This window comes from Dermacentor andersoni, chromosome 4 (genome assembly GCF_023375885.2).
Source record: "Dermacentor andersoni chromosome 4, qqDerAnde1_hic_scaffold, whole genome shotgun sequence".
Lineage (NCBI taxonomy): Eukaryota > Metazoa > Arthropoda > Arachnida > Ixodida > Ixodidae > Dermacentor > Dermacentor andersoni.
In genome coordinates this window covers 32,579,478-32,605,908 of record NC_092817.1, presented here as the reverse complement: position 1 = coordinate 32,605,908, position 26,431 = coordinate 32,579,478, and the positions used below count along the sequence as shown (strand labels likewise).

General features: G+C 42.3%; 2 protein-coding genes and 1 long non-coding RNA gene across 3 annotated transcripts in view; 2 read left to right on the top strand and 1 right to left on the bottom strand.

The window, feature by feature from the left end:
• Nucleotides 1–4: 4 nt before the first annotated feature.
• On the top strand, nucleotides 5–19,199 carry Ilk (integrin linked kinase). Its single transcript, XM_050183908.3, has 12 exons — nucleotides 5–109; nucleotides 355–465; nucleotides 1,022–1,187; nucleotides 2,883–2,978; nucleotides 3,144–3,240; nucleotides 3,552–3,632; nucleotides 5,145–5,230; nucleotides 7,020–7,251; nucleotides 9,024–9,145; nucleotides 10,261–10,360; nucleotides 11,543–11,673; nucleotides 17,120–19,199. Exons 2-12 carry the CDS (start codon nucleotides 377–379, stop codon nucleotides 17,264–17,266), a joined length of 1,347 nt encoding a protein of 448 aa, XP_050039865.1. The 5' UTR covers nucleotides 5–109; nucleotides 355–376; the 3' UTR covers nucleotides 17,267–19,199.
• A 688-nt stretch (nucleotides 19,200–19,887) lies between these two features.
• Nucleotides 19,888–23,694, bottom strand: LOC129386164 (uncharacterized). Its single transcript, XR_008613624.2, has 2 exons — nucleotides 23,116–23,694; nucleotides 19,888–20,026 (listed from the first exon to the last, which is right to left on the bottom strand). It is a non-coding gene; the product is annotated as an uncharacterized lncRNA (long non-coding RNA).
• Nucleotides 23,695–23,949: 255 nt separating this feature from the next.
• The window catches only part of LOC126536874 (uncharacterized), a 31,958-nt gene continuing 29,476 nt past the window's right edge, over nucleotides 23,950–26,431 (top strand). Inside the window, exons 1-3 of the mRNA XM_050183904.3 lie at nucleotides 23,950–24,508; nucleotides 24,819–24,970; nucleotides 25,462–25,518. Of these exons, the coding sequence (XP_050039861.1) occupies nucleotides 24,201–24,508; nucleotides 24,819–24,970; nucleotides 25,462–25,518 (517 nt within the window). The 5' untranslated portion in view covers nucleotides 23,950–24,200. The remainder of the gene's footprint in view (nucleotides 24,509–24,818; nucleotides 24,971–25,461; nucleotides 25,519–26,431) is intronic.

Sequence of the window (26,431 nt, the reverse complement as noted above, 5' to 3'; positions counted from 1 at the left end):
CAATTCACTCACACTTCCGTAATGGTATTTTGCACTTCCGGTTGACTCTGCGCCGTAAATGGATGTTTCTCCGAGACTGGGCGTGTACGATACAGTTTCTTTAGCGCAGGTGAGTTCACTGCTAACTTTTTTCTGTCGTTGCTTCGGTATCATAATACAGCGACTTGTTGTCAAGCGGCTGAGTGGTTGCGACGGAAGATCTCAAAGCGCCTCTCTCCTTGGCCAGCTCTGATGGAATTGTTGTCTGCTTTTCTAGACTGCTGCATGGCCTCGCAGCTAGAACTTAACTTTCGCATAGTGCTCTTCTAGGAGTTTTGATCTGTCAAACAGTTCTCACGAATGTTTTACTTCTAGGTAAACGAGTAAACCCGCAGCGATGGAGGACATATTTCATTGGTGTCGCGAGGGGAACGCATTCCAAGTGCGCGTCTGGCTCGACGACACCGAACATGACATGAATCAGGGGTGAGTCGAAGCCGCACGTCAACTTACGCGCGTCCAGACGCAGTGTTCACAAAGCAGAATTAATTGCGGCCGTTACGAAAGACAGGATTCAATCATCTGTCATTCAATATTATTTCGATGTGTGTTCTCCCGCACATGGCGGAGTCAAATGATATTACTACGGAAAGTTTGAGGTCAGTCCCTTTTTAGGAGGTGTAGCGGTTATACGCCTACGCCAAAGATTCGTGCAAGACACCTTTACACTCTCCGATCTGTGTAGCGAGCTCTGCAATGACTGGCCTGCCTCTCTATGTGTGCAGGTAAATAGGCTACGTCTAGGTAGAAACGATGTTTACTTTAGACGTATGTACGTGGCGTCTGTTCTTTTGACAGCTCAAAAGAAAATAAGTATTTGCTCTACTTTTGCCCAGTCGTCTTTAAAGTTGCTCTTTTTTTTCCCCAGTCCATTCATAAGTAGAACTTTTCCACAGCACATGTGTGGTTTATACTTGCGCTTTTCAGTTTACATAAACCTGTGTATGTTTACACTGTTGGCACATAAATGTTGCTGTCACAGGGACGACCATGGCTTCAGTCCACTTCACTGGGCTGCCAAAGAGGGTCACGCAAACATTGTGGACATGCTCATTGTACGGGGCTCCCGAGTGAATGCCACCAACATGGGAGATGATACAGCGCTTCACCTGGCAGCTGCCCATGGGCATCGCGACATTGTGCACATGGTAAGTGACGTATGCACACTCTTTCCCAAAAAGTTCGCAGACCAGTCACGTGTGACCGGCCATATGCTTTGGAACCTCTACTGAAACAGAGGCTGATAACACGAAAACTTTTATCCGACTTATTTATTTAGTGACCACGATTTTTTTTTTCTTACCTTATTTAATTCATGATGGTGTGTAAAGGAAAAGGGGGAAAAAAAATAACCAACCATTCCAGGTAATCCTTTTTGTATTAGGTGCCAGAAAGCGTGTCAAAATCTTTGTCATTACTACGTACAGCCATGGCTGTTTTGCATGAGTTGCTATAGAGTTCATTATTATTTGCCTTGGTTCATTCGCAGCAGTTTTGTGGGCGAGATTGCAAAGCTTGGACTCTACACTTGTTCAATCACTTCTGCCGACATTTGCACTTCTGTGCAACTCAACGAACAGTATGATGCATCAATGTAGTAGCTAGTAGTGATAATCATTTGTTCACATCCCAGTGTTTCTGTTGTTCACATTATATATAAATATATACAAGCCATGTAAGAAACCTAGACCGATGTACAAAAACAAGTGGACATTTAGTTCAACATTTCGGCCAGGACTGGCCTTGACTTCTGATAAAGGCTGGTGCCCGACCTCAACGTGGCATTAAATATTTGTTTGTGTGTGTGTGCCTGCACTTCTTCCAGCTTAACAATTGCTGAATCCAAAAAAGAATTACTTCATTTGTGTGTGTGTGTGTAGACACAGAGTAATCACCACTACAGGGATTTTGCAAGGTGCAATATATGTGAACAGGTAATACAAGAACTGGCACATTGAATGATGTGTTTATTACAAAATGAACCATAGAAATAGGCACAGAATTGAAATTAAACTATTAACTATTTGGTGCGCTGTGAACATAAAACCATTGAAAAAACATTTGCTTCAGCGGGCTTAGCCAGTTAGCGTGCATCAAAAGGTACACCTCCAAAAATGATTGGCTCAAAACAGCTGTAGACAGGAGAGAGCAGCACTGACATGTGTTATTGCAACAGCATTGAAGTGCTGAGAATAGGGTTTTATCTATCTGTCTGTCCGTCCATGCCATTGCATTGGGGTGTGCACCATTGTCCCGTAATCCATGCACAAGTTTATAGCATAGGAAACAGATACCTTAAGCAACTTTTTACCCTGGGAACAACATGGAACAGGGTTTGCTCTGTCCATTCCATTACACCACTATGTGCTGTAATGGGACCATTGTTGTGTCATCATGTGCCATTGTAGGAGCTGACACGTAAATGCAGGAGCTGACACATAATTGCAGGAGCTTTGCATGAAGTTAGGGAGTAGCCAAGGGAGGGAGTTCTGTTGCAGTAAATGTGCTGAGGTGAGACCACAAGAATTGCCAAAGTCTGCTCATATTTTTTTTATTTTTTATTTTTAATACTTTGGTGTGGCACAGGTATACAGAAACAGTTCAATGAGCACTCTAAAGGTCACCAGCGTGGCCTTTGGTAGGGCACAATTTTCAAAATAAGGTTACATTTGAAACATTGCAGTAGGCCCTTTGACCTCTACAAATGCGAACAGGTCATAAGAGAAGTGACCTGTGTTGGAGCATGTGGTTATAACTTACTTGCTCATTCTGTAGCTCAAATGGGACTATGGCTGTTATGGTTCTTTGTCTTCTTATAGTATTGCTCTTTCATTCTTTCACAGCTGCTCAAGCGCAAAATGGATGTCAATGCCATCAATGAGCATGGAAATACACCACTTCATTATGCTTGCTTCTGGGGATACCAAGCGATAGCAGAGGCAAGTTTTCTGGAATTAATTTTGGTAGAGCCCATCTGTGCTTATCCCTTATACATATTTCTGCCATTGCTTTTCTTCCCTTGAATTATGCATTATGGCTTGCATTGGACTGAAAGTGTGTATAGCACGACTTGTTACAGTTTTTTTGTGTTTGTGTGTCTGCAGGACTTGATTGCCAGTGGTGCCTTGGTGTCCATTGCAAACAAGTATGGTGAAACGCCGCTCGATAAATGCAAAGGTCACATGGGAATTCGCTTGAGAGGTGAGCTTGGGTGCATCAGCTGTCTGTTAGTGCATATTTTATATACAGGTAGCCAGGACGAAAACACCAATAGTAAGAAAAAAAGCAATATGCATAATTAACTTATCGTTATGTGGAATCTCAGTAAAGCTAAAGGTGCGCTAACCTCAGAACTTGGTGTATGTGAGCATATCACTGCAGTTTCACAGGCACTCCGCTGAATTTGGAAAGGGAAATGACCTGCTTGGTCTGTTTCTTTTCTCTTCATGTTTCATTATGGCCTACCTGTGCATAAGTATCTAAAGTTATCAAATGTTGTTCCTGTGATCCAGAGGTGGCTGAGCAGGCGGGCCAGGATTTGAAGAAAGTTTACTACAAGGACCAAAATTGGCTTGGCACCAAAACAAGGACAAGTGAGTGCACTATTTTTTCCCCTATCCATGGTGCTTGGAACATTCGGTAAAGTGCTGCTGGGACGTGTAAGAAATAGCCAACTTGTTTCCACACTTGTGGTCCAAATCATTTTTGTCTTGTGTCTCGTTCTCTTTTCCCTTGCTTCAGGGCACAGCAGCTATTCCTTAACAACTAGCCCATTTTTCTGTTCTGCCTGATTTAATTGCTTGTTTATTGACTTGATTTCTTTGGTAATAGATCTGAAACTGTGCATTTCCAAGTAATGCTTACAGAAGGAAGAAGATGGGTGGTGGAATGAGCTAACCGCTTTAAGGAAAATTACCTTCAGCTGTAATTATAATAGGACTCGTGTGCATTTCATTATGTTGTACATATTTGTTAGTTTCTTGTGGCTCTGATGGTTAGTCTTAAATGGAGCTGTTTCACGATTGCTGATGTGTTGCTAGTGCGTCGCATGTTTTGCTATGTTGCAGTGTGTTGTCTTTGTGTGGTCATAGTGGAACTGATAAGGGTGTTGGAAATCTTTTCACAAATTTGCAAACATTTGAATTTGAACTTGAAGGTGTGTTTGCTTGCTTCAGGCATACATTGCAGATACATAGAAGCGTAATTTAAGGAAACAGTGCAAAATGTGCATCGAGAAGCATAAGCCAATGGTGAAATGCTGTCCAGCAGCTATCTCTTTCTCAGAAAACAGGAATGCGGCAAGCAATGCTCACTTATTTTAGCTCTGGGCCAGTGCTTTCTGTGTGGCTTTTCTTATTCGCTTTATTGTTTGTATTTTCTTGTTGTTTCTTTTTAAAACACTAGACGAAATTCAAATATCTAATGGGCCATACATAACATTGCCAAATCATGGTAGTGACAGGCAAATTAGCTGGTAGTGTAAACACGTGAAGTCAGAAGTAAACTGTTTTTTAGGCAAGCTAGTGGATGAGTGGATGATTCGGCAAAACCAGTACGTAACAACTTGCGCAACCAGCATTTATCGAACCTACAGGCACCACTTTTTTTTTTCATAAAAATGCGCTAAATACGAAGGTGAAAGGAACACATACAACAGAACGAGCGCCGTATGTCATGTGTGTTCCTTTTGTCTTCATCTTTAGCGCGTTTATATGAAAACTGTCAAGATTGGCCAATCCACCCAAACTAAGGTATTGTTGCAACAAACATCTAGCTCTTATCAATGGCATACATTCAAGAAAAACCAGCATTTGTAACACCAGCTCCCTGGTGCAACACTGCACAATCTCAAGCTACAGGTGAATTGTGCTAGAAGCTGCTACAACTATTTCAACGCTTCTGCCCCAAGAGTGCAAGTCATGCTCATAAATAAACCCGATGGTGCCGAATCAGAAATTGAGGACAGCACTGATATTATAGAGGCATTACAGCACTGATATCATTGCGAAAGCAGAAGCTCAAAAAGCATCGCAAACAAAACTCATGGCAGTGTACTAGGTGGTGCATCTGTTATTAATTTACATTGCGTTACTGCTTTGTTTCAGGGGATGCCACTCTTTCAAGGCACTCGGGCATTAACATGGACGAGCTCAAGTTTTTCCAACAGATTGCATCGACCTCGTCTGGAGAGGTGAGCTGATCCACATGATTTCATATCTTCATGTTTATTCAGTGATGTACTGTTCTCACTGCATGCAAGGTGTCAATTTAGGACTGACCAACGTGCACCAGCTAGCGCAAGATAGAGGTAATTGGAGATTGCTGGGGGAGTTCTTCGTCCTGCAGTGGACATAAATAGAGGCCGATGATGATGATGATGAATGTGCATACTTTCATTTCCACTGGCGTGCACTCTGTTTGACATCATTATAATTTCGGCTCGTAAACTTTAGTGAACATATTTGTAGCGACATGATGTGGCACTCTCGAGTAATTGAGCATATGAAGTGAAAAGTTTTCTTGTCGTGTTTCATTCTGAAAGTATAGTACTTTTACTGTTTGGCACTTAACCCCCTTGTAAACAAGTACTGCTTTAACCCTTTCAGTGTCACTAATGTACCGGTATTTTTCTGCGTGCACGTGAAAACGAAACTAGGTAGGAAAAAGAAACGAAGATAGCAGCGTGGGAACCATACCAAGGCCACATTTGCCATTATCCTAGTCATTTATTCCCTTCTGCATAGCCAAAAGTAAACCATTCTGTTCGTTTTATAGTATCCATGAAAAAAAAGAAATGACACTGGGGGTGCATCACTTCCTAAAAAAACCCGACACTGAAAAGGTTAAAAAGAACTTGGTGATACAGAGTAGGAGCATGTTTTTGTCATGCTGTCACCTTTTTCCAGGGAGCATTTATCTTTCCTCTTCTTTTCTCATCAGTGTATTTAATAACCCAACACTCTTGGAGATGACAAAATAATAATAATAAATATAAATATCTGGGGTTTTACATGCAAAACCACGATCTGATTATGAGGCACACTGTAGTGTGGGGGACTTCAGATATTTAGACCGCCTGGGGTTCTCTAATGTGCACGCAGTGCACAGTACACAAATGCTTTTGCTTTCCTCCCCCATCTTTGAAAATGTGCCTGAGTGACTTTCAACTTCGAATTAACATGATCATCAATCATTAGGGTGATTCTCTTGTTCAGAGAAAGCAAGCTTTTAACACTTAGAGGTATTTGGGCAGGGATTCAATTTTTCTGTGAGGTTAATGAACTTTTTAACAAGGCATGCGCACCTGCACTTAACGTTAGCTCGTAATAACTAGAGAGAGAAGGGAGAAGAGAGACGTAATAACTAAAACTTTATGCTTATTATTAGCACATAATAACTGAAACTTGAATAATTTAAGATTCTGGCAAATTCAAACAAATCTCAAACTTGTGATTAGCAGGCTGTGTTTTCTAGGCATTTTGAGCATCTTTAGTTAAAAATAAAACAATCTTATTTAATTTATTACCATTTTAACTCCCCAGAGCAGAACAGTGTTGCCAGAAATGGATAAGAAATTCATAATGCATTTATAGTCAGAGCGTGTCTGCATTTGATATTCAGGCTACTGCATCTATTGACAAACATCACTATAAGTAGGCACCACTAAGCCACTTGTGCAACCACAGGTCTAATATCCTGCATTGTACAGAGATTCTCTCTCATATTTCCGCCAAGAAACAGTTCATTGACGAGTTGCTTACTTCCATACTGTGTATGATGTACCTCACATTGTGCATTTGTATACTGACAATTTTTTCTGTTTTGATGTTTTTTTCAAATTTGGATAATTCACACTTCTGGCATTTCAGTCAGAAGTCTCTGGACCCAAAGCATTTGAATTATCACAAATCTGCTGTAATTTAATTTCTACCAGTGCCAGTTCCAACACACTTTAAGCTGCACCATTCTTTCTTATGCAGACTTGGAAGGGCTCCTGGCAGGGGAATGACATCATAGCCAAGATTCTCAAGGTGGGTGAAGTGACACCACGCATCTCGCGAGACTTCAACGACCAGTATCCACGACTGCGCATCTTCTCGCATCCTAATGTCCTTCCAGTCATCGGCTGCGTCAACCGCCCTCCGCACTTGATTGTTGTGCAGCAGTATCTGCCACATGGTTCCCTTTTCGACATCCTGCATGGATCATCAGGTATATACCTAAAAATTTTGAGGTTTTACTTGCCATAACTGATCAGATGATGAGGTGCTCCAGAATGGAAGACTCCAGAATTATTTTGACCATCTGGGGTTCTTTAATGTGCACCAAAATAGAAGTACTTGAGCATTCTTGCATTTTGCCCCTATCGAAATGTGGCCACCGCAACTGGGATTGAACCCGCAACCTTGAACTCAGTAGTGCAACGCTGTGGCCACTAGGTAGAGTGTCCAGCAATTCAAGCTCGATACACACTGGGTGATTGCTGGGGGACCAAATGCAGTCGCAATGCATCAAAAAGACCCTTGCCTTTATCGTATACCTCAATGTTCCAGCTAACTGTCCCAGAGACCACTGGTGGTGCAAAACATGCCAGCCTCCATGCGAGCTGATTATCACATTTTAATCACTGAGCACTGTACATACCTGGGATGCGCCTTTGTGCAATCTTGGCAGCAGGATTGCATTGAACCATCACCTGAACCTCTTTTCAAGCACTGGCTCTTCTAGCCTTGAAAAAATTTATCTCATGTTTTCTCGCCTCCGTTGTGCGAATGAAGACTGGTATTAGCCAAAACAGGACGAACGCCATAATGATATTTGGACACTGACGAGTGGTTTTTATTTGACAATGGGACAATGCATAATCTGTCATATGTACCACATGCGTAACCACAGTTGTTAGTTAGAAAACATGCATATTTGCCAATTGCAACAGGTGTTTGTGCAGTGTTTATGAGTTTGTTTTGTGTATGTTGCATTTCGTAATCATTTGTCTCTTATCAAGTCTTTCACCCTCTTTTTCTTAGTGTTATTTTTCTTGTCATCATAAAATAAGAGGTTCCGAGAGCAACTATGAAAATTTTTAGCTTCACCTCATGCTGACAATGTCATTAAAATTGACAAGTACTACTATAAGGTTAATAAGCCTTATGCCAGTGAAATCTTGCCACATGACACCACTGTTCCAATTGCAACACACAAAGGTGTAGGGAAGTCACAAGATAAAACAGTGGTAGCTTGTTATGCAAATTCATTAAAGAACACGGCATGTTCAATCTTGGTTAGCAACTGCTAGAACTAGATCGTAAAATATAGTGTCAGTGGTTGAAAACTTGACTAAAGAAAGCATGTATAACATTAATTAGTTATTTCTTTGCACTGCAGCACAGGGGGATATTCTGTAAGTATCCAACTAGTGGGCATGTCTATTTCATCTGTTGCTGAAGTTCTGATTAGGTGGGCTGGGGTATGGCGTCAGAAGGAGACAAGCGCCTTCAGCCAATCAACACTTCAGTAGCAGACGAAATGGACATGCCCACTAGGTGGACACTTAGAGAATAGCCCCCCAGTTATTCATTCGAATTGCGTTTTAAGGCCTGAAAACTGTGTGCATTGGAAAAGTAATGCTACAACTGTGACTGTCTAAGGACTGCCATATATTCAAGAGCAAGGGTCATCATACAGTTTCCCTAATTGTGCATGATTTTTTTTCATAAAAAAACTTACTGAGCAGTAGCTCGAACAGGAATGGAGAACATTACCAGTAAATACGAAGGCAAGCCTACTGCAGGTCTAAAGTATTATTTGTTGATTCTCTTGAAAAATGAGATCTCGTTGAAAAGCTTAGAAAAATAGAAGGCATACTTCTCTGTACATTCTGGGCAAGTTTACTCAGCATCATTTTGAATGTCAGGAGTGAATGTTCCTGCAGTGCTGTGTCTGCTTTAGTTGTTTATGCAGGATATCTTCCTTGTCTATCATAGGGATGGTGGTGGACCAGGCGCAGGCACTCAAGTTTGCCATTGACGTTGCCCGCGGCATGGCCTTCCTGCACACCCTCGAGCCCATGATTCGAAACTATCAGCTGAGCAGCAAGCATGTCATGGTGAGTGTTAATCACAGTAGGTGTTGTTGGTAAAATTTTACTTCCTAAGTACTCACCTACGTAATAAGTTACAGTCAAGAGTCTGCACATTAGGATTGCCTGCAGTCTGCCAGTGTGCTAACTAATCTTAGTTTGCAGCCATTTATAGCCATCAGCTCCAACAGACCATGAAGGTGGTCTCAAGTTCAGCACAAGTTGACTTAATTAGTGAGTGTATATCCAGAACAATTCCCTGATGGTAGGTATCAGTGATACTAACAAGTCTATATAGTTGTCCTTTTGCTTGAAAACTGGTTCTTAAGATAAATTGATGGATGGGAGGCACTAAGCATGCAGCTGCTGTCTAATCGTCATTCTCCAGGCCTACTTTGCTTGAAGCACTTTGTGTTCTTACAGCTTTGTGGGTATACTGTAAGGATTGTTTTTGCTTGATCCTATTCCTTCCTTATCACCCACCGCTCAAGACCAGTTGATCCTGGTAATAAGAAAGGCAGCATGCTGGTAGAACCACTAAGTGTGAAAAGGAAGAGAAGTGCGATAGAAATGTTGTACTGTCTATGTCCTAGTCATAGTCTTCGTACATTTACTGGAGTTCTGAAGCTAGGCTGGTATATATAGTTTTATCAACTTCCTGTGCAGGATTCCTTTCATTTGCCCACTCGAGTTCTCACCTTGCAGCATGCTGCTCTTTGTTTCACCACTCACATGGGATGGTTGCGTTACCTTCTATGCTTACATTATCTATTATTATGCAAAAACAGAATTCAAACGCAAGAAGGCATATTTCCATTTCCAAGTTGGCAACTGTGTATGGAACCTATGAGTGACTGACAGATGCTTGGCTTTAGGGCGACAGCATATTCAACGCCCGGCTACGCTGCTATCACATGCTGTGATTTCACATAATGGAGGTTCCTTTCCATTTTCACTTTATTCCAGCATTATAGTGCCATGATGGCATGCAGGATGTATAGAAGGGCTGCAGAGCACAATGCCTTGTCTTTGTCTTTTCTAGATGCCCCACATGCCATCTTAGCAGAAGCTTGTGCACTACATTCAATGGTGCATTGGTCAGCGAACGTGAAGGACATTCTTGTCTATCTTATTATTGACAGGTGGATGAGGAAATGACAGCTTACGTAAACATGGCCGACACCAAGTTTTCCTTCCAAGAACGGGGAAAGATGTATCATCCTGCTTGGTATTCACCTGAAGGTGAGCTCTGCAAATGGATAATTAATTTTAAGGGCGAGTTGAAGTTGCGTAAAGCTGAATGCAGTCGTGATAGCAGCATTATGAACCTGACCCATGCCTCTTCTTTATGGGCTGGGCCTTGTTGAAACAGTTCTGTACACATTCCAAAAATTCCAAACATGTTAGGTGTAATCATTGAGACATGATTTCTATATTGATTGCTCATTGTTTCCATAAATGGAACGTGGAAAGCATGTGGTATTACTATTGAAACACATGGAGAATTGTTTGTTACTCTTAACACACATGTTCAATTTGCTAGCAGAGACATTTTTTTTTTCTTCTTGTTTTTATAGAATATGAATGGGATGTGAACAGAATGGATGCAGCCTCGTTATTTTACTGCTTTTACATTCCTTACATACATAAATAACTGAAACCAAGACATCATAGCACCCACCGTGGTTGCTTAGTGGCTTTGGTGTTACGCTGCTAAGCAAAAGGTCGTGGGATCAAATCCCAGCCATGGTGGCCGCATTTCGACAGGATCGAAATGCGAAAACACCCGTGTACTTAGATTTAGGTACATGCTTAAGAACCCTAGGTGGTCAAAATTAATCCGGTGTCCCCCACTACGGCATGCCTCATAATCGGGTAGTGGTTTTGGCATGTAAAACCCCATAATTTTTTTAAGATATCATAGCATTTCATTTAGTTAGCTTTTAGTGCAACTATTTTCGTTTCCATTCGCAGGTCATAATTTAGCTATCTATCATGCAGCGTTGCACCACCATGTGGTCATAAGTACATAGGTGGTCAAGTATTGCTAGTGCACTGTTAGTGCCAGAAACTGAGAGACCTTGCTCAGTGCAATGTGATATGGATAAAAAGAGTGGTGAATGTTTAGGACAACTTTGCACGATTTTCTTTTCTTTTTTTGTAAGTTGCATGTGCTCAACAAAAGCTTTCATATTATATTTACGTCATTACAAGTTGCATTGCATTAGTAGGTGCTGGATTATGAAAAAAAAAAGTACTGTATCTTGCCATTGCTAATTTTCTCCTTTTAGCTTCACCTGTCATCGTGTCTTCTTGTGAAAATTCTGCCTTTTCCTTAGTGCACCACATTCTCTCATTGTGCTTTCGTGTTTGCATTTTATATTGCGGTCGCCTACTTTTATGTCTGTATCAAAACCATCGCAGCCTTGCAGAAGAAACAGGACGAGATGAACTGGAAGGCGGCTGACATGTGGAGCTTCGCCATACTGCTGTGGGAGTTGGCGACCCGCCAAGTTCCTTTTGCTGACCTGTCTCCAATGGAAATTGGCATGAAGGTATGTAGCAACAGCCACCATGTTCACTGTTCATGGTATCAGTTTCATAAAGTTCAAGAACAATGGGGTCACTTTTGCTTGCATTGAAAGTATGGTATATTTGCTGGCGGATAAGTCTGTCATGTAATTGGTAATGATGAGGAAGTTGTGCTTGTTGTATTTTTCTTCAGTGTTGAGACTCTTATTAATAATAGAAAGGAAAACTTAAACTTGGCTAGTTGGTATGTATACATGCTGAGAAAGAGCACAAGATTAAATGAAAGACAATAAGAAAGCTATGCTCTAGAGCAGGCACTTTTGCTAAGATGTATTCGAGACGTTAGGTTGTTGTGTCAGTACCATGTTAATAAAAGCCTCATGCTGCATACAGTGTACCTTAGGAAAATGTTGGGCAGTTTAATACTGACGTAGTAGTTCTGCGGAAACTCGCAAGGTGGAGAGAAGTAATGAATAAAGGGAAAATCAGACATCCACCCGTTCGTAGCAATTGCTACAAAGGAAACCCATACGGGTTCCTCGAAAGAAAAGCCTCATAGTTGAAGAAAAATTCGTCCTGGTCCGGGACTCGAACCTGGGACCACCGCCTTTCCGGGGCAGCCGCTCTACCATCTGAGGACGAATTTTTCTTCAACTTTAAGGCTTTTCTTTCGAGGAACCCGTATGGGTTTCCTTTGTAGCAATTGCTACGAACGGGTGGATGTCTGATTTTCCCTTTATTCATTACTTCTCTCCACTTTGCGGGTTTCTGCAGAACTACTACATCAAACCCTTGCGTTTGCTTCGTGTTGTCGACAAATTCGACTTCGCCCTGCCATCTGCTAGCCACCTGGTTAGCTCAGATGGTAGAGCAGCTTCCCCGGAAAGGCGGTGGTCCCGGGTTCGAGTCCCGGACCAGGACAAATTTTTCTTCAACTATGAAGCTTTTCTTTCGAGGAACTCGTATGGGTTTTTTTTTGTAGCAATTGCTACGAACGGGTGAATGTCTGATTTTCCCTTTATTCAGTTTAATACTGAAAACGACTTGCTGTACTAACGCAGGAACATAAAAGAGCTCACTAAGGGCATGAGAAGGGAAATGAAACTGCAGTTTGATAGAGCTGGTCATAGTTACTTCACAGTATACAACCAAAGCGTGGGACACGTGCAGCTGTTGAATGTGCTGTGTTTTCGCTGTTCTTAGTATAGGCCTGCCTATAACGAGAACATTTGAGCGCTTCACATGTATTTGAGTTGGGACATGGAATTGCAATTTACAGCACAAGAAGACAGAGACAAGGAAAAGGCAAGGACGACATGAGCGCACATGTCCTTTTTCTTTTGATAGGGAATCTGTTCCAGATTTTGTGTTTGGGAGGAAGCTAAAGCTAATGCGACAGTAGGAATAAGGTAGGTGAAGATCGGCAAGCAAGATATGTGCAGTGGTAAAATAGCTGGGCCAATTGTGGCAAACTGCACCAAGAGCAGTCCTTTACGCCGTACATGCCAAAATGGCATGTTAGCGGAAAATTGAGCCTAGCCTGCTCCAAAGAAGCGCAAGAGGTGCCTCACCAGTGAAACTGAAATCAAACGTAATGCCCACTATCATAATCACTATCATAATCATAACCGAGGCACCATAGCTATGGATATAGCCAATGCCATCAGTCCTCCATTTGCTGTTTTTGCTCCTTTGTTGCATTTCTCTCTGGTTGAGGTTCCAATATTCTGCTGCTGTGTGGTCTTGTTCATGCTGTTTGTCCTGTGGTTCTGTACTCCTTGTACTACTAGGGTATGGCACTCACTCAAGTAGGCTGTCGGACCAATAAGAACCTTCGGACAGTGTTTGCTCAAACATTGTTTACCTGTTGTTGATGGTGCCTCTGTGATATGCCTTGTAATACACATACTCATATGCCAGTTAGGAGGAGAAGAAAAGAGAGGGAAAGACAGGGAGGTTAGCAACCACTGGCTAATAATTTCCTATTAATTGGGGCCTTCCTTGCAGCCCTGCACAATTGAATGAGCAGATCCCGTGGTTGTAATTTAAATAGCTTTCACATTACCCAAGGCACAGCTATGCAGGAGAGGCTTTCCATGTTAGAATTAAAGGAATACTAAAGGCAAATATTAAGTCAAGCTTAAGTGATAAATTAAATATATGAGGACACCTAAGGAACTTCTTATGAGTTGTAAATGCGAAAGCGTTAATGGCAAATTGAACACTGCCGAGCAGTCCTTCGAGTTATGAACTTCTCGCAGGCAAGTGAGCGCATTGAGACGCTCGACACATTTTGATTTGTCCTTACCAAGGCACAGATAGAACGCAGGTGAGAGCTTGTGCAGACATGGAACACGCGGATAACACAGGCTTCTGCGAGCAAGATTAAGGGTGATGTGACGTTGCGGCGATGCCCTCTTCCATCATGTATCACCTCATGCACTGACACGGCAGCAGGTGTTTCCTTTCACCCACTCTGCCCCGTCGAGACGCACGTCAAGGCATCGCAGCCAATGGGAATTCACCTGCTGTTTTACTGCTACAGGCCGCTGACGCTGACTTTTTTGCTCAATGGGCCATTTCATGCTTTTGCATCAATACTAAAAACATTGAAGGCATTAATATTATCGTAAACAGAGCTTTAGTAAGCGAGAAATTGACCTAAATGCAGGACACTACTTCATACTTTACCAGGACATTTTAGTACTAAACCGATGACAAAGCAACTCATTATTATAATTCTGTCACTAGTACTCAACCACTGATAATAAAAAGATCATTGCATTGCATTATAAGGTGGGAAAACATGCTACTTGTCTAGTTATATTTGATCCCTATAAAAAAGAACTCATTGAGGTTACCCTTAACAACGACAAAAGATTCAGTTCTCACTAGACCCTGTGCCACCCACACTCATGTTTTGGCAGTTTCTGTATCGTGTAGTGCTGCGCTCGTTTTGCTGTCTCGTGAAGCTCAAACTAAGAGTCAGCCACATGCATACAACATTCAAGCGACAGTGACGGGACAGACAGATCCTGTTGCGTCAAATCAAAACACTCTCGTAACTCCATGGCCTCCGAGATTGTGTGCACATTATCTCGGATACCTTATGCTCATTGTGAGATGAGGTGAAGTTAAGGCTCATTTTACACTTATTTCTTGCTGTCACAGAGGAGAGCAAGTTGCAAGAGCGAATTCAGATCAAGACGGGCCACGCCCAATCGCGCAATAATGGGCAGGCTGCCGTGTGAATTTCTGGGCAACAAGTGCAATTTCTGCAAGCCACAGAAAGTGCCGCATCCATGTGATGTCTTGATGCTGTCAGCTGTGTATAATTCACTCTGTTTCTGGTTGTACTGTCGCATTTTGCCCAAGAAACCGCAGCGCCGCCTGGAGAAAAAGCAGTTGTGTTGTATGCAATGTCACATCTCCTCACTAGTGGCGGGTGATATGAATTGTGATAGAGGAATGCGAAGCCTTTAGATGCAATTTTCTCTTAATCTAAGCATTTTCTTAGCATAAAACGTGCGATGTGGGGTTGGAATGGCATTTTACCAGTCTGTTAGACATAATACAGTCGAAACCCGTGACAACAAAATCCCTCAACAAAATTCTCGTGACAACAAAACATTTTCGTATCCCCAGTGAACGCCCATAAGATTCAATGCATTTCATACCTCTCAGCAACGCCGGCGAGCGCCCGCTTTTGGAACTTCATCTGCGGTGTGCTTGTACTGGTTCTCTGTACTGCAATCCCGCATTACCGAAATTTGCCGAAACGTAACTCCGCATATTATCTACTCGCGTAAGGCTAGCAGGCTCCAAAATGTGCTCAAATGGGATTGTTTTGCACTAAAATTACGTAAAATAGCACCACATCACACTTGTGTTGGCACCGACATTTTTGTTCACAAAAACAACCTAGCGCAGGAAGCTATCGGTGCGCTATAAACATGTCATGGCTGTTATCTTGTTTATTGATCGCCCGTTTGAAGCGGCACGCATGTTGCTACCAACATGTGAAAACGGTTTTGTACGCCTACTAGGCAAGATCGTAGATCGTTGTTCGAAACACACATTCAGTTTGCATTCCCCACGACTGACGACTTGGCGAGCCCTAGGCCAATCGCGTGAGACGAAACTGAATGCAGACTGAATGCACGTTTCGAACAAGAATAGCCGATAGTGGCAGTGCACTGCGTAATGTGCGCCTCGCTGAGAAAAATGCAGCATAAACAAGGAAATCCACGTCCCACCGACAAGGGCGCTTGAGATGGCGGTCGCAGCATATGGAGTATCACGCATCGGACCATGATTGAGCAATCGTCCGGGAATATGCATCCCTTGCTTCAAGGACGATGGTTTTTGTGCCACTTGACAGGCATAGTGTGCGGATTCGGCGCCGGACGTAGATTTACACGAAAGGGCCGTTATCTCGATCGTTCGCCTTCGGGTACACGAGATACGATCATTTTCATGCTCGGCACCGGACACATCGGCGCCTACAGGCAACAGCATGCACTGGAGAATTGCTGCTGCATGTGCTGTTAATCTGCGTCCGGTGCCGAGTTACGCAAAATCTCGTAAAAATGATCGCATCTCCTAAAGCAATTGACCGAGAATACTGCGCCGTGGCAGTACTGCTAGTGCTGGTAGATACATGTGGCACACTTTGTACTTTCGGAAATGTGGGTCTATATCCTCGAGTAAAGCTTGCCAAAGTATGCTAACGGAATTTCGACAGTAAAGTATTGTTCTGCGATGCATTACCTATCTGTGCTGTCTCTTTTCGCAACAACGAAATTCTCGCGAAAGCGAATTTTTTCGCTTTCCCCACCCATTTCGTTACTGCGAGGTTCACCTGTATTTGCGTTTAGTGTCCCTTTAAAGAAACTTTAGGATTACTTCACTGCAACTTCTGTTTAGTCATGCACGCCTATAGGGTGTGGTCTTCCTCACGTGTCCTTGTTACGCGATGTGTGTGTGTGTGTGTTTTTTTTTTTTTTGCTTTTTTGAAGTGCAGCTAACGTGCAAGCGCCTTTGTAAGTCGAAAAGGTAGAAGTGCCTTCATGCCGCTATATGTGCACAGGGAAAGGCATTCTGTTTAAGAATTAAAACTAGTCATAATTTTTATCCCAAATGCTGCATTGATACACAAGAAGCTGGTTCTGCTATATATGCTGACTATTTCAGTTAATATTAAGACCATATCGTGTATGCATAGATGTATGTTCAACACTGTGCCAAAAGTACTTATCGCTGGGCATAATCGGCCTTTTAAGATCTGCACTGAAAAAGCAAATACCTGCTTTTTGTCAATTTAATTTAAGCACGAGGCCTTTCATGCCTAGACTTAATCCTGGGTCCCAGCTTTTATTATGTTTGTAACGTCTCGTATCTTGAGGTTACAGTTTTTGTTGAATGAACCTCGAAAATGGATGTGCTCAAAGTTGGTTTGTTTCCCCGTAGGTCGCCCTGGAAGAGCTGCGAGTGACCATTCCACCAGGAATATCGCCACATATGAGCCGGCTGATTCGTATCTGCATGAACGAGGACCCGGGCAAAAGGCCTACCTTTGAGATGATACTACCCATCTTAGAAAAGATGAAGCACTGAGCACATTGTGTGTCTATTCTTAAACAGCATTCTGACACAGATTACCTGCCTCATGAAGTGCTAGAACGCTCCGAAGCTTAATTCTGCATCTCTTTCATGGCGTCTCATCTTTATCCGCAATGTCATGTCATTTGGAATGCATTACAATAAGGAAGAACATGTTTGTGTGTCCTAAATGTTGCTGCATTTTGTCCACGTTGCAAGTTCCTACAAGAGCAGTTCTGGCTAAAAAAGGACAAAAATGTAAGCAAACTTGGGTCATTGCTTTCGGATAGCTGCAAGCCATTAGATGAACCTTTAAATGTTAGTAGGAGCTGCTATGGATTTCCAACTTGTCACAAAAACTTATGCTATTAGACTATTTCAAATTATGATTTTCATACACTGCTGGCTTGGGGCTGTAAGCAGCAATGAGGGGAAATGGCACAAAGCAGGATGAAGAACGGAGCAATACAGGGTGATGACTCGCAGACAAACGTTTCCAAAAGCCAACCCTCCTTTCCATTTTCGTGCCGCTTTTTTTTTTCGTAATATTAACCAACTTGCCCATATTCCCACATTAATGCTGAATTAGGGATGCAAACTATAGTGCAATATGCACAGGTGCTATGCAGAATATTTCAGCTGTGAAGCTTGTCTTGTGCATAAAATGCAGCTTGATGCATAAAAAAACACAGCTCGATGAGTGCCTTTACTGCCTTCTGTTTGTGTCAGTTTGGATAGTCCTTGTTGCCTATTTGATGCTGAGCAGTTATAAACTGGTTGCTCAGCCACATGTTATCAGCAAGTGAAAACTCGTTAACCACTACGCATACTGAAGGCACACCTGTGCTTGGCGACATATTTCGTAGCACTGTTCGCTGCATACTCATCTTGCAGTTTGCATTACCTAATGTAAGAGGTGGTGCACACAAGTGCTGTATGTCACGATACCGACCACCATTTGTTGAGGGGAAGGTTTGTGGCAGGCTAACGGGCACCACACACATTGCTTTAAGCATGCAAAACGTCCCGTTTTTATTGAGTAAAATTTTCAATGTACATGCTTTTAAGGAGAGTGGATTAACAATGGTACCAAAGATGGCAACAATTGACGTAAGATTCTTGACACACCATCTGCAACATTGCTATTTTATCACTGTTATACTCATTTTCATGGTGAAAATGAAATTCTTTTGTCATTAGCTTTCTGCCAGAAGATCTTTGCTGAAGTATACCTAGTAAAAATTAGAGATAAAAACTAGAATTTTTTACAAAAAAAGTTCACTGAACATTCACAGAGCTTTCTTCAAGAAAAGTTCACAAGAAGACTCTGGGAAAGACGTACTGATCTTTTATGTTTTCCAGATTGGTATGGTTCTCGGTGAAGTTCTGTGAAAGATAAAAAAATTGCTTCGGAGATTCTTTTCTTTCATGGTAACATCGTCGCAAAATGACAAATGCTGTAAAATCTTTTCTGTTGGTATGGTTTGTGTTCAGAGCCCTTATGCTTACATCATAATCAGCTAAGCCTGATTTGCAACTTATTGTTTATTATGTTGTAATATCTGTGCAGAAATGTGGAAAATGTCCTGTTTAGAGTGACCCAGGCATTATTAGTGTTTATAGTGATGTCTGAATTGTTTGTTTGACATTGTTTAGACAAGTCATCGTTCATGGTTGAAACTGTCAGTGATCTTAATTTTGTGTATTAATCGCTCTTATCATTTGTATTTTGTTTGTAGCAAATACTCGAGCCATACTGCCTCTGATTTAACTGACGAAGGAGGCTGCAGACTGTAGCGCTTATGCTTATCTAATATTTATGAGTACATTTCCATCACTGCAGTTGTTAAATTGATGAAGTCTGATGCATTTATTGTATAAAAGTGCACTGCCAAAACTTTGCCTGCATATTTGCTATGCAAATAAATTGTTGCTATTGCTCCTTGGACTAATAATTATTCTCTTTATTTTGTCCAATAAACTTGTGTAAATTGTGTAAAATTTGCATGAAGTTTTACCAGAATACATGCCATTAAGTGCACTATTGTCATTACAAACTGTGCAGTCTGTTGCGTGTGTCATACAATGGCTAAGGGTTCTTGCTGTTGATATTTACTGGCTGCTGTCACCACCAGGCTATCGAACCAGAACTGTACTAGGACGTTGTATTTTTCATGCTGAAATGAAACCAAAAAAAAAGAAAGTTTGGGGCCAGCATGGCCACCATTCCTGGAGCTTTTTATTTATGCATTGCCTATACTTGTGGCTCAGCAATGCTACATCATTTGTAAATGCATATGGATCGCTGTCATTTTAGAAATGGCAGTGCCATTATTTCCATTTTCAGTGTGGATAATTGGGACAGAGGCATGTTGGTAATATGCCCGTGAGCATTAGAAGTTAGTGAATATCAAATAGTTCTCTTGTTGTGGGAGACCTATATAAATTGCTGAAATGAAGTGCTTCCTAGCGAGGCAGTTGCTTTTTATCACAGTTGTATGAAATAAGTGCAGTATAAATGACATTGCTTCAGACATATACTTCTAAAGTGCTTCCCCAACATTATTTATTTAATATCTGCTTGTGGCATGAAAAACAGCAAACCCAGGCGATGCCATGAAAACACCAGTCAGCAATGCACTGTAGTTTCGATGTTTATTCACTTCAGGTAGTCGAAACCAGAACCTCTATTAGTGATGCACGCAGCTGGCATGTGAACATTCTTTCCACTTGTGTTGCCATGTCAATTCTTTTCTTCTTTTTTTGTCATTCCTGCTGAAAATGAAAAAGGAAACTTGTGTCAGGTAACCTATGCAATACACAAGTTGCAGACATGGCTTCACCGTGCTGCCACGTTCAGATACAGCTGTAGAGTTGCGTGACATCCAACTGTAACATGCTCATTAGGTTCGCACGCGTCAACTGACTAGAGCAACAGCCTCTGAACAATGATCGATACTGTCAGCACAACACAGTGCCAACAATAAATTTTTGCGCCGCGAAAGGACAAGGTCAGTGGCAATAGGTCGTGCTGTAATCAACTGTCTGTTAGGCCAGCTTCAGCAAGTGTCGGCACAGGCTGCTGCGAGGGAATGAACTTCAGACAGGCCTTTAGGGCAGCAAATAGAACTTATTCAGAGACCCAAAGTAAGTTGTGTGGCTGCCTTGGTATGTGGTATACTTGCACTAAGCAAGAATGCATATTCATTATTTAGAGCAGAATATTCGTCCTGTTTTACATCTCCCTTATTAGCACTTACTTGCAAGCAGAATTTATCTTGAAGGTCTAAAGGGACAAACACTACAAGAATATAAGAGCAACACTATAACAATGCAGAACCAACAATAACTGCAAAACCCATTCTGAATTTTTTGGACGAGCAGCGATTGCTTGTCAGTGGAGAAAATAAATGAACACACATGATGTTGTGACAATCTCATGGACTGTTGCATTTTTTAAGGCGTCTTTTTCTCTGAAAGAAAAGGCTAGAAGGGTTTCTTGGTTGCCCTTTAAATTTTTTATTGCAAATATGTGATATAGTATTTCTTGCCCCAACGTGCCTCGACTGGGTACTGCCATAGCTAAGACATCAATAAAGCTGTTGCAGAAATTTCACTGTGGCACCGCCACAAGTTTCACATCCTTTCTGACATACAGGGTGTTTCAGCGAACACTCAAAATTTTTTAAACGTTGCTTGTGGCAGATAGCTCAATTCTAGTTCATGAGCCGGCCTACTCAAAGCGGCGCACAGTACTTGCACAAAAAAATTAAAATGGAAAGTTGTCAAATTAACAAGAATTCACTAATTAACTTTTCTAGCTAATTAAATGACCCATATTGCAATTCACAAATTCTAGCAGTGGACATCGCGAGGCGGACCCACTTGGAACAATTTCTCCGGACACCAGTTTCGAGATATAAATTCCCGAACTTTGCGGAGAAATGCACTGGCATTCCAGTTATGTGCTTCAGTGCATGAAACGACATCTTGTTAACAAATTTAACTGGAATGCCAATGCATTTCTCCGTAAAGTTTGGGAATTTATATCTCGAAACTGGTGTCATCTTGAAAATTCGTCCCAAGTGGATCCGCCTTGCGAACTCCACGGCTATAATTTGTAAATTGCAATATGTGGCCATACTGTAATTAATTAAAAGCTTAATTAGTGCATTTTTATTAATTAGTTGAATTTGTATCAATTTTTTGTGCAATTATTGTCCGCCGCTTCGAGTAGACCAGCACATGAACTAGAATTATATCTGCCACAGGCAACCTTTAAAGATTTTTGAAAGTGTTCACTGAAACACCCTGTATATAGGTAGTGTTGGAATTGCAAATACTGCTCAAATCAAAGCCTGCGCACATGTTTGCAGATTGTGCTGCGGTGCCATTTAAATATAAAATGTGAAGCTTTACTCAAAATGTGTGCTTCAAATATATGTTTTAGATTCAGAACATTGGCGGAATGCGCTCATAGCAACCTATGAGTATCTTTCATGATGTTTAATAAACCTCATACAATTAACTATCATTCGGAGACGTATTGGAGACCACAAAATAGGCTTTAAGATAAATACATGGAGGGAGGAAATAAACTTTGCTCCCTCTATGGCTAAGTAGATGTGGTCTTCATATGATGGTGGTTTCACAAATTAGCACTTCTCAGCCTTTGGGTTTTGTTCTGTATAAAACCACACCATGTGGATTGAAGCTGGTCAAAGACGAAACATAAATTATTAGTATGCAAAGCTGAGTTTCATACAGCTGCATCTTATGCCAACTGCACCAGAAAGGAAATATGGCACTTGGCTAGACCCATGCAGGCATCAACCAGTTTGTGTGGCACCAAAAATCCTGGATCGAGTTTCCTGAGGGTGACTCAGCATAACGTCAATCCTTGTGCCAGCCACATTTACCATTTGCGGCTGAAACTGCCGGAAAAAAAAGTCTCCTGTATTTCTGTATTTGCACTCTGTCTTTCATTTTGTTTTCTTCACAGACTTCTCGGAAGTTTCCTCATGGAAGCTTTTGTTGTATTTGTTTTACCATGCCCATGCACAGAAGCGATTTTTGTCAGTCTCCCACAGACTTCAGTTGCACAGGTGCAACATAATATATGTCAATGCCTGGCATATGGCAGCATAGGGCCTACCTAGGCCTGCCCGTTTAGGCTGAACGGGTACCCGTTTCTAACATGTTCACCCCCTTCACAGAACAATGGCGATTGTGGACTTTTGCTATGCCTTATCCCAACTCGACAGCAAAGCTTGTGCATTATTGGGGCAGACTTCCTGAGAGTGCTTCTCTATGTTGAGGGATGAATTAAGGCCTATGATCACCCGTAAAGTACCGGAATATGCTTGCTTTCAACACTTTTTTTATTAAGAAGCCATATACAGGGATTGTAGTCACAGATAGCTCACGATGTCACTATATGATAATGAAATATGCCTGACCCTTTCTACAATTTGCATTAGGCAATTGCCTGATGCAATTAAAGTGTGTAAAATTTATTAGACATTGCAAAAAATACTCGTAGGCTGCTATAAGAGTGCAATAGTGCATTCCGCCAATGTTCTGAATATAAACCAGGTCTAATTAAAATGCACGTTTTGAGTAAAGCTTCTAGTTTTATATTTAAATGGCACCAAAGCACAACCTGCAAGCATGTGCGCAGACTATGATTTGAGCAACTAGCTTGGGGTAATTGGGCAAAAGAAATGAACAGTCGGAAGTTTGGACTCACCTTGCCCCCCCCCCCCCCTCTTCTCTTTTTCTTTGTTTCCATTTTACGCTGAGATGCCTAGGTCTTAACAATTGGTATAGTCTAGGCTAAAATAGTCGAAAGTTATAGTGCTCACCTTGTTCCCTCTCCTTTTTATTTTCATTTTGCACTAAATGGCCATAGGTCTTATGGTCTGAAATTGTTCATAGTGAGATGCCACAGTATTGGAACGGTGGCACTATCTACGGCCATAGAGTTTCCTACAAAAAAATATTGAAGGGAACTCTATGGCTACGGCTACGGACATGCAGCGCGGTCACAGATGGCGCCACCGTTTTGTTGCAGGGAAATCGGCATTTTTGAGCTGTACGTGTCGCCACAGACGACACGCACACTTGTCATGAATTGACTCGAACGCGTCAAATGAGTTTTATAAATATTTCATGGCTCGTTTACGCATCCTACATGCGTGATCATTTCATGGCTAAACATAACCTTACGCTTCAATAACGTGTGTGACAACCCTGTATGCTTCTGTCGGGAGCGATGGCTGCATCCACTGCAAAGCATTCAACGGAGCTCGCATCGCGCGCTAACCTGCTTTGCTTCAGAAAATTGTACTGCGACAAGACCGCAAAACTACTTTATTTTTATCAATACCGCAAAACAAACTAAATTTCGTGAATGCCAAAAGGTCAGAGCCACGCTCGTTAGAGCATTCTTGTCAAAGGCGCGGCAAAGGCGCTGTGTAGTAGACAAGCTTGGCAAAATCGAAACTACGGCAACTGCGGCGCCACTTTGTTTTCTCGAAGTGGGTAAGCGGTGAACTACGCTTTACGTTACATGGCCTTCGAGATGCCCGAGATAAACAAACGAATAACAAGAATGACCGCGCATAAAGACAGCATTACTGCACAAATAAAGTAAATAATAACTATCACAGTGTTTACACATTTTTTATTGAAGATATGCTTTCTTGATTTTCAGCGTGTAAAGCAAAGCGATTGAACCGTTTCGGTATGTTTCGGGTCTTCGTCATATTCCATAATGCAAATAAAGAGTAGCGGTAATGATTGTGGCTGTTCCGACGGACCAGTTGGATGAATGGTGGCAAGCGCTGCGAACTCCGCCCTGCCGATTTTTTCTTCCGCCGCCGCGTTGCTGCTGGCCGCGTTGACGGGCGCCGTGCGCTGTGCGGTCTAGCGTGAGCGCGACGCCACCATGAACAGCGTGATGGAAGACGTGTCGTCGACGTTCGCGCTCGACCCCCAGGAAGAGATGCGGCTGCTCAAGGATAAGGTCCGGCAGCTGGAGCTGCAAAACAAGCAGCTCCGCCGGAGCCAACAGCACCAGAGGTCCTTGTCCCCGTGCAAAACTGCCGATTCCGAGAAGAACAGCAAAGAGCTGAAGCAGTCGCTCAACATGAGCATGTCGGACGAAGGGAACGAGAAGTCCTCCAAGGAGAGTTCGCTCGAGGACCTCGGCCTCATCGACGTCGAGTTTATGTCAGAGCTCGATGACGAGACCTGGTAAGCTGGCTCGAGGAGCACATCGCGAATTTGGTGTCCAAATTAGGAACTCCCTTTTGATGCGCGACAATCAAGTGTGCCCCGGGTTCGTTGTTATGCGCGCTTTCTAAATCGAGAAATCCGCCGCCGCGCGCGGCTGTGTTCTCCATACTACGCCCCCTCAACTCTCTCCGTGGTTTTTGGTCACGGTCCGCCGCCGACCGCATGCTGATCGCCCTTCCACACTACATACACAGCTACGTCGCGCCACTACTGCGGCGGCGTGTTGTGACAGATGGACGCGTGCGCTTCTCTCTTCGGCCTTCCGCAGGCTGTACGAGCCGCCGGAGACGGGAGCCGGCGAGGCGATGGCACTGACCAGCGCCCGCGAACGGATGACCGCCGAGCCCAGTCCCAGGGAACCCGTCGCTGTCAACAGCGCTCGCCTGTCGCTAGCCGACAAGCTGGACGAAATCACGCAATGTGAGTCACGCCCCCGAGACCTGTGCTTCGACGCGGTGCCGACGTTGGTGGGTTTTGTTCGGCGCAGCTTTCGGTGTGTACGCAATGTTTTAGGCGTTGTCCGGATGCCTGACACGACACCGGTTGCGTGCAAACAAATGTAGCGGCCCAAGCAGATGCAGTATAGTGCGTTTCATTTGGCAGCATCCAGCATGCGACCTGAATCATCTTTTTGAAAGGAAAATTCACGCTCAGAAAAAGATGCATGTTAGTACATAATGAACTGCAGCGCTTAATTTTGAAAAGAGAGGCTAAGTTATAATAGCGACATCTAATTAGTCTGAGTGGATCTAGTGCTAGGTGGTGCTGGTATTCTGCTTCAGAACTAAGTTTCAGGCCATATTACATGATTTTTAAGAGTGGGTTAATTGTTTTATGTCAGTAAAAATATAGTGTTGATTTAACATGCTTTTTGGGCGGTGCGCTGATTCAAGAAAATGCTACATTTTCAGTGGCGTCAACTGCCCAAAAACTGCGACAGATGCTTTCTTGTGTTAAGAGCAACTCAGGTTTGTTCCTGTCAATTTTGATGCAATCTTGCCCTGCTCTGTTTGGTTCGTTTTGATTTTTTTTCATTACTGCATGTTTTGCACCATGGACTGATTACATGCATGTGTGCAAGATGTTGCATGAAATACTTAAATTTGCTTGTTGATCTAGCCTGAGTGGCTGTACTGTTCTGTGCTGCACTCGTATCTAGCAGTAGAGATGTTTGTTGTTAATTTATCTGGAGCCTCATTTTTCAAATTAAAGTTAACGCATTTTAGTTGTCGCTTCTTCCTCACTCTAACTTGGCTGTTTTCCATTACTAGTGCTGTAATGATGCTTGATAAAATGAACAATTTTGCTGTTATATTGTAAAGAATGTGCACATGTCAAGCACTGCTTACAACAATTTTATGTCCTTCACTATGTAAACTTCAGCATAACATTGCAAATTAGAACTGCATTACATTGGCCAAATATGTTTTTCAAGGGTTCAGCATGCTTGCAGTACATGCATCATTCTGCATGCCTCCAAATCTGTTAATGTTGCAGTGATGAACAGTTTTGTGTATGATAACTGTTGCATAATGAGACCAAATTTGAAAGGTTCGGACTATTACGTATACAAAAATTTGCTAGAAGCTTGTGTATAAAACTGAAGCTTTGTGAAGTTTTGTGTATAAAACTGAAACAGTGCCAATCAGCTTTGTGTTTTCTTTGACGTTGCACTGGGATTGCAGTGTCGTAATAGCAGTTCTCTAAAACTATGTACCCAATGTTTCACAGATAAGGCTTAAACGCAAAAAACCTTGTTTTATTGTTTGAAAAAATAGTGATGAGTAGTTGATGTGTCATGCTGAATACTTGCAAGCTTACTAATATTATGGCTCTGTGAACACCACCAGGGCGCACTGTAACAGTATAGCAGTTTAACAA

Coding starts and splice junctions, on each gene's coding strand:
- Ilk (XM_050183908.3), top strand. CDS start 377: ATGGAGGACATATTTCATTGGTGTCGCGAGGGGAACGCATTCCAAGTG. Junction 7,252..9,023: donor CATCCTGCATGGATCATCAG/GTATATACCTAA, acceptor TGTCTATCATAG/GGATGGTGGTGGACCAGGCG. Junction 11,674..17,119: donor CAATGGAAATTGGCATGAAG/GTATGTAGCAAC, acceptor GTTTCCCCGTAG/GTCGCCCTGGAAGAGCTGCG.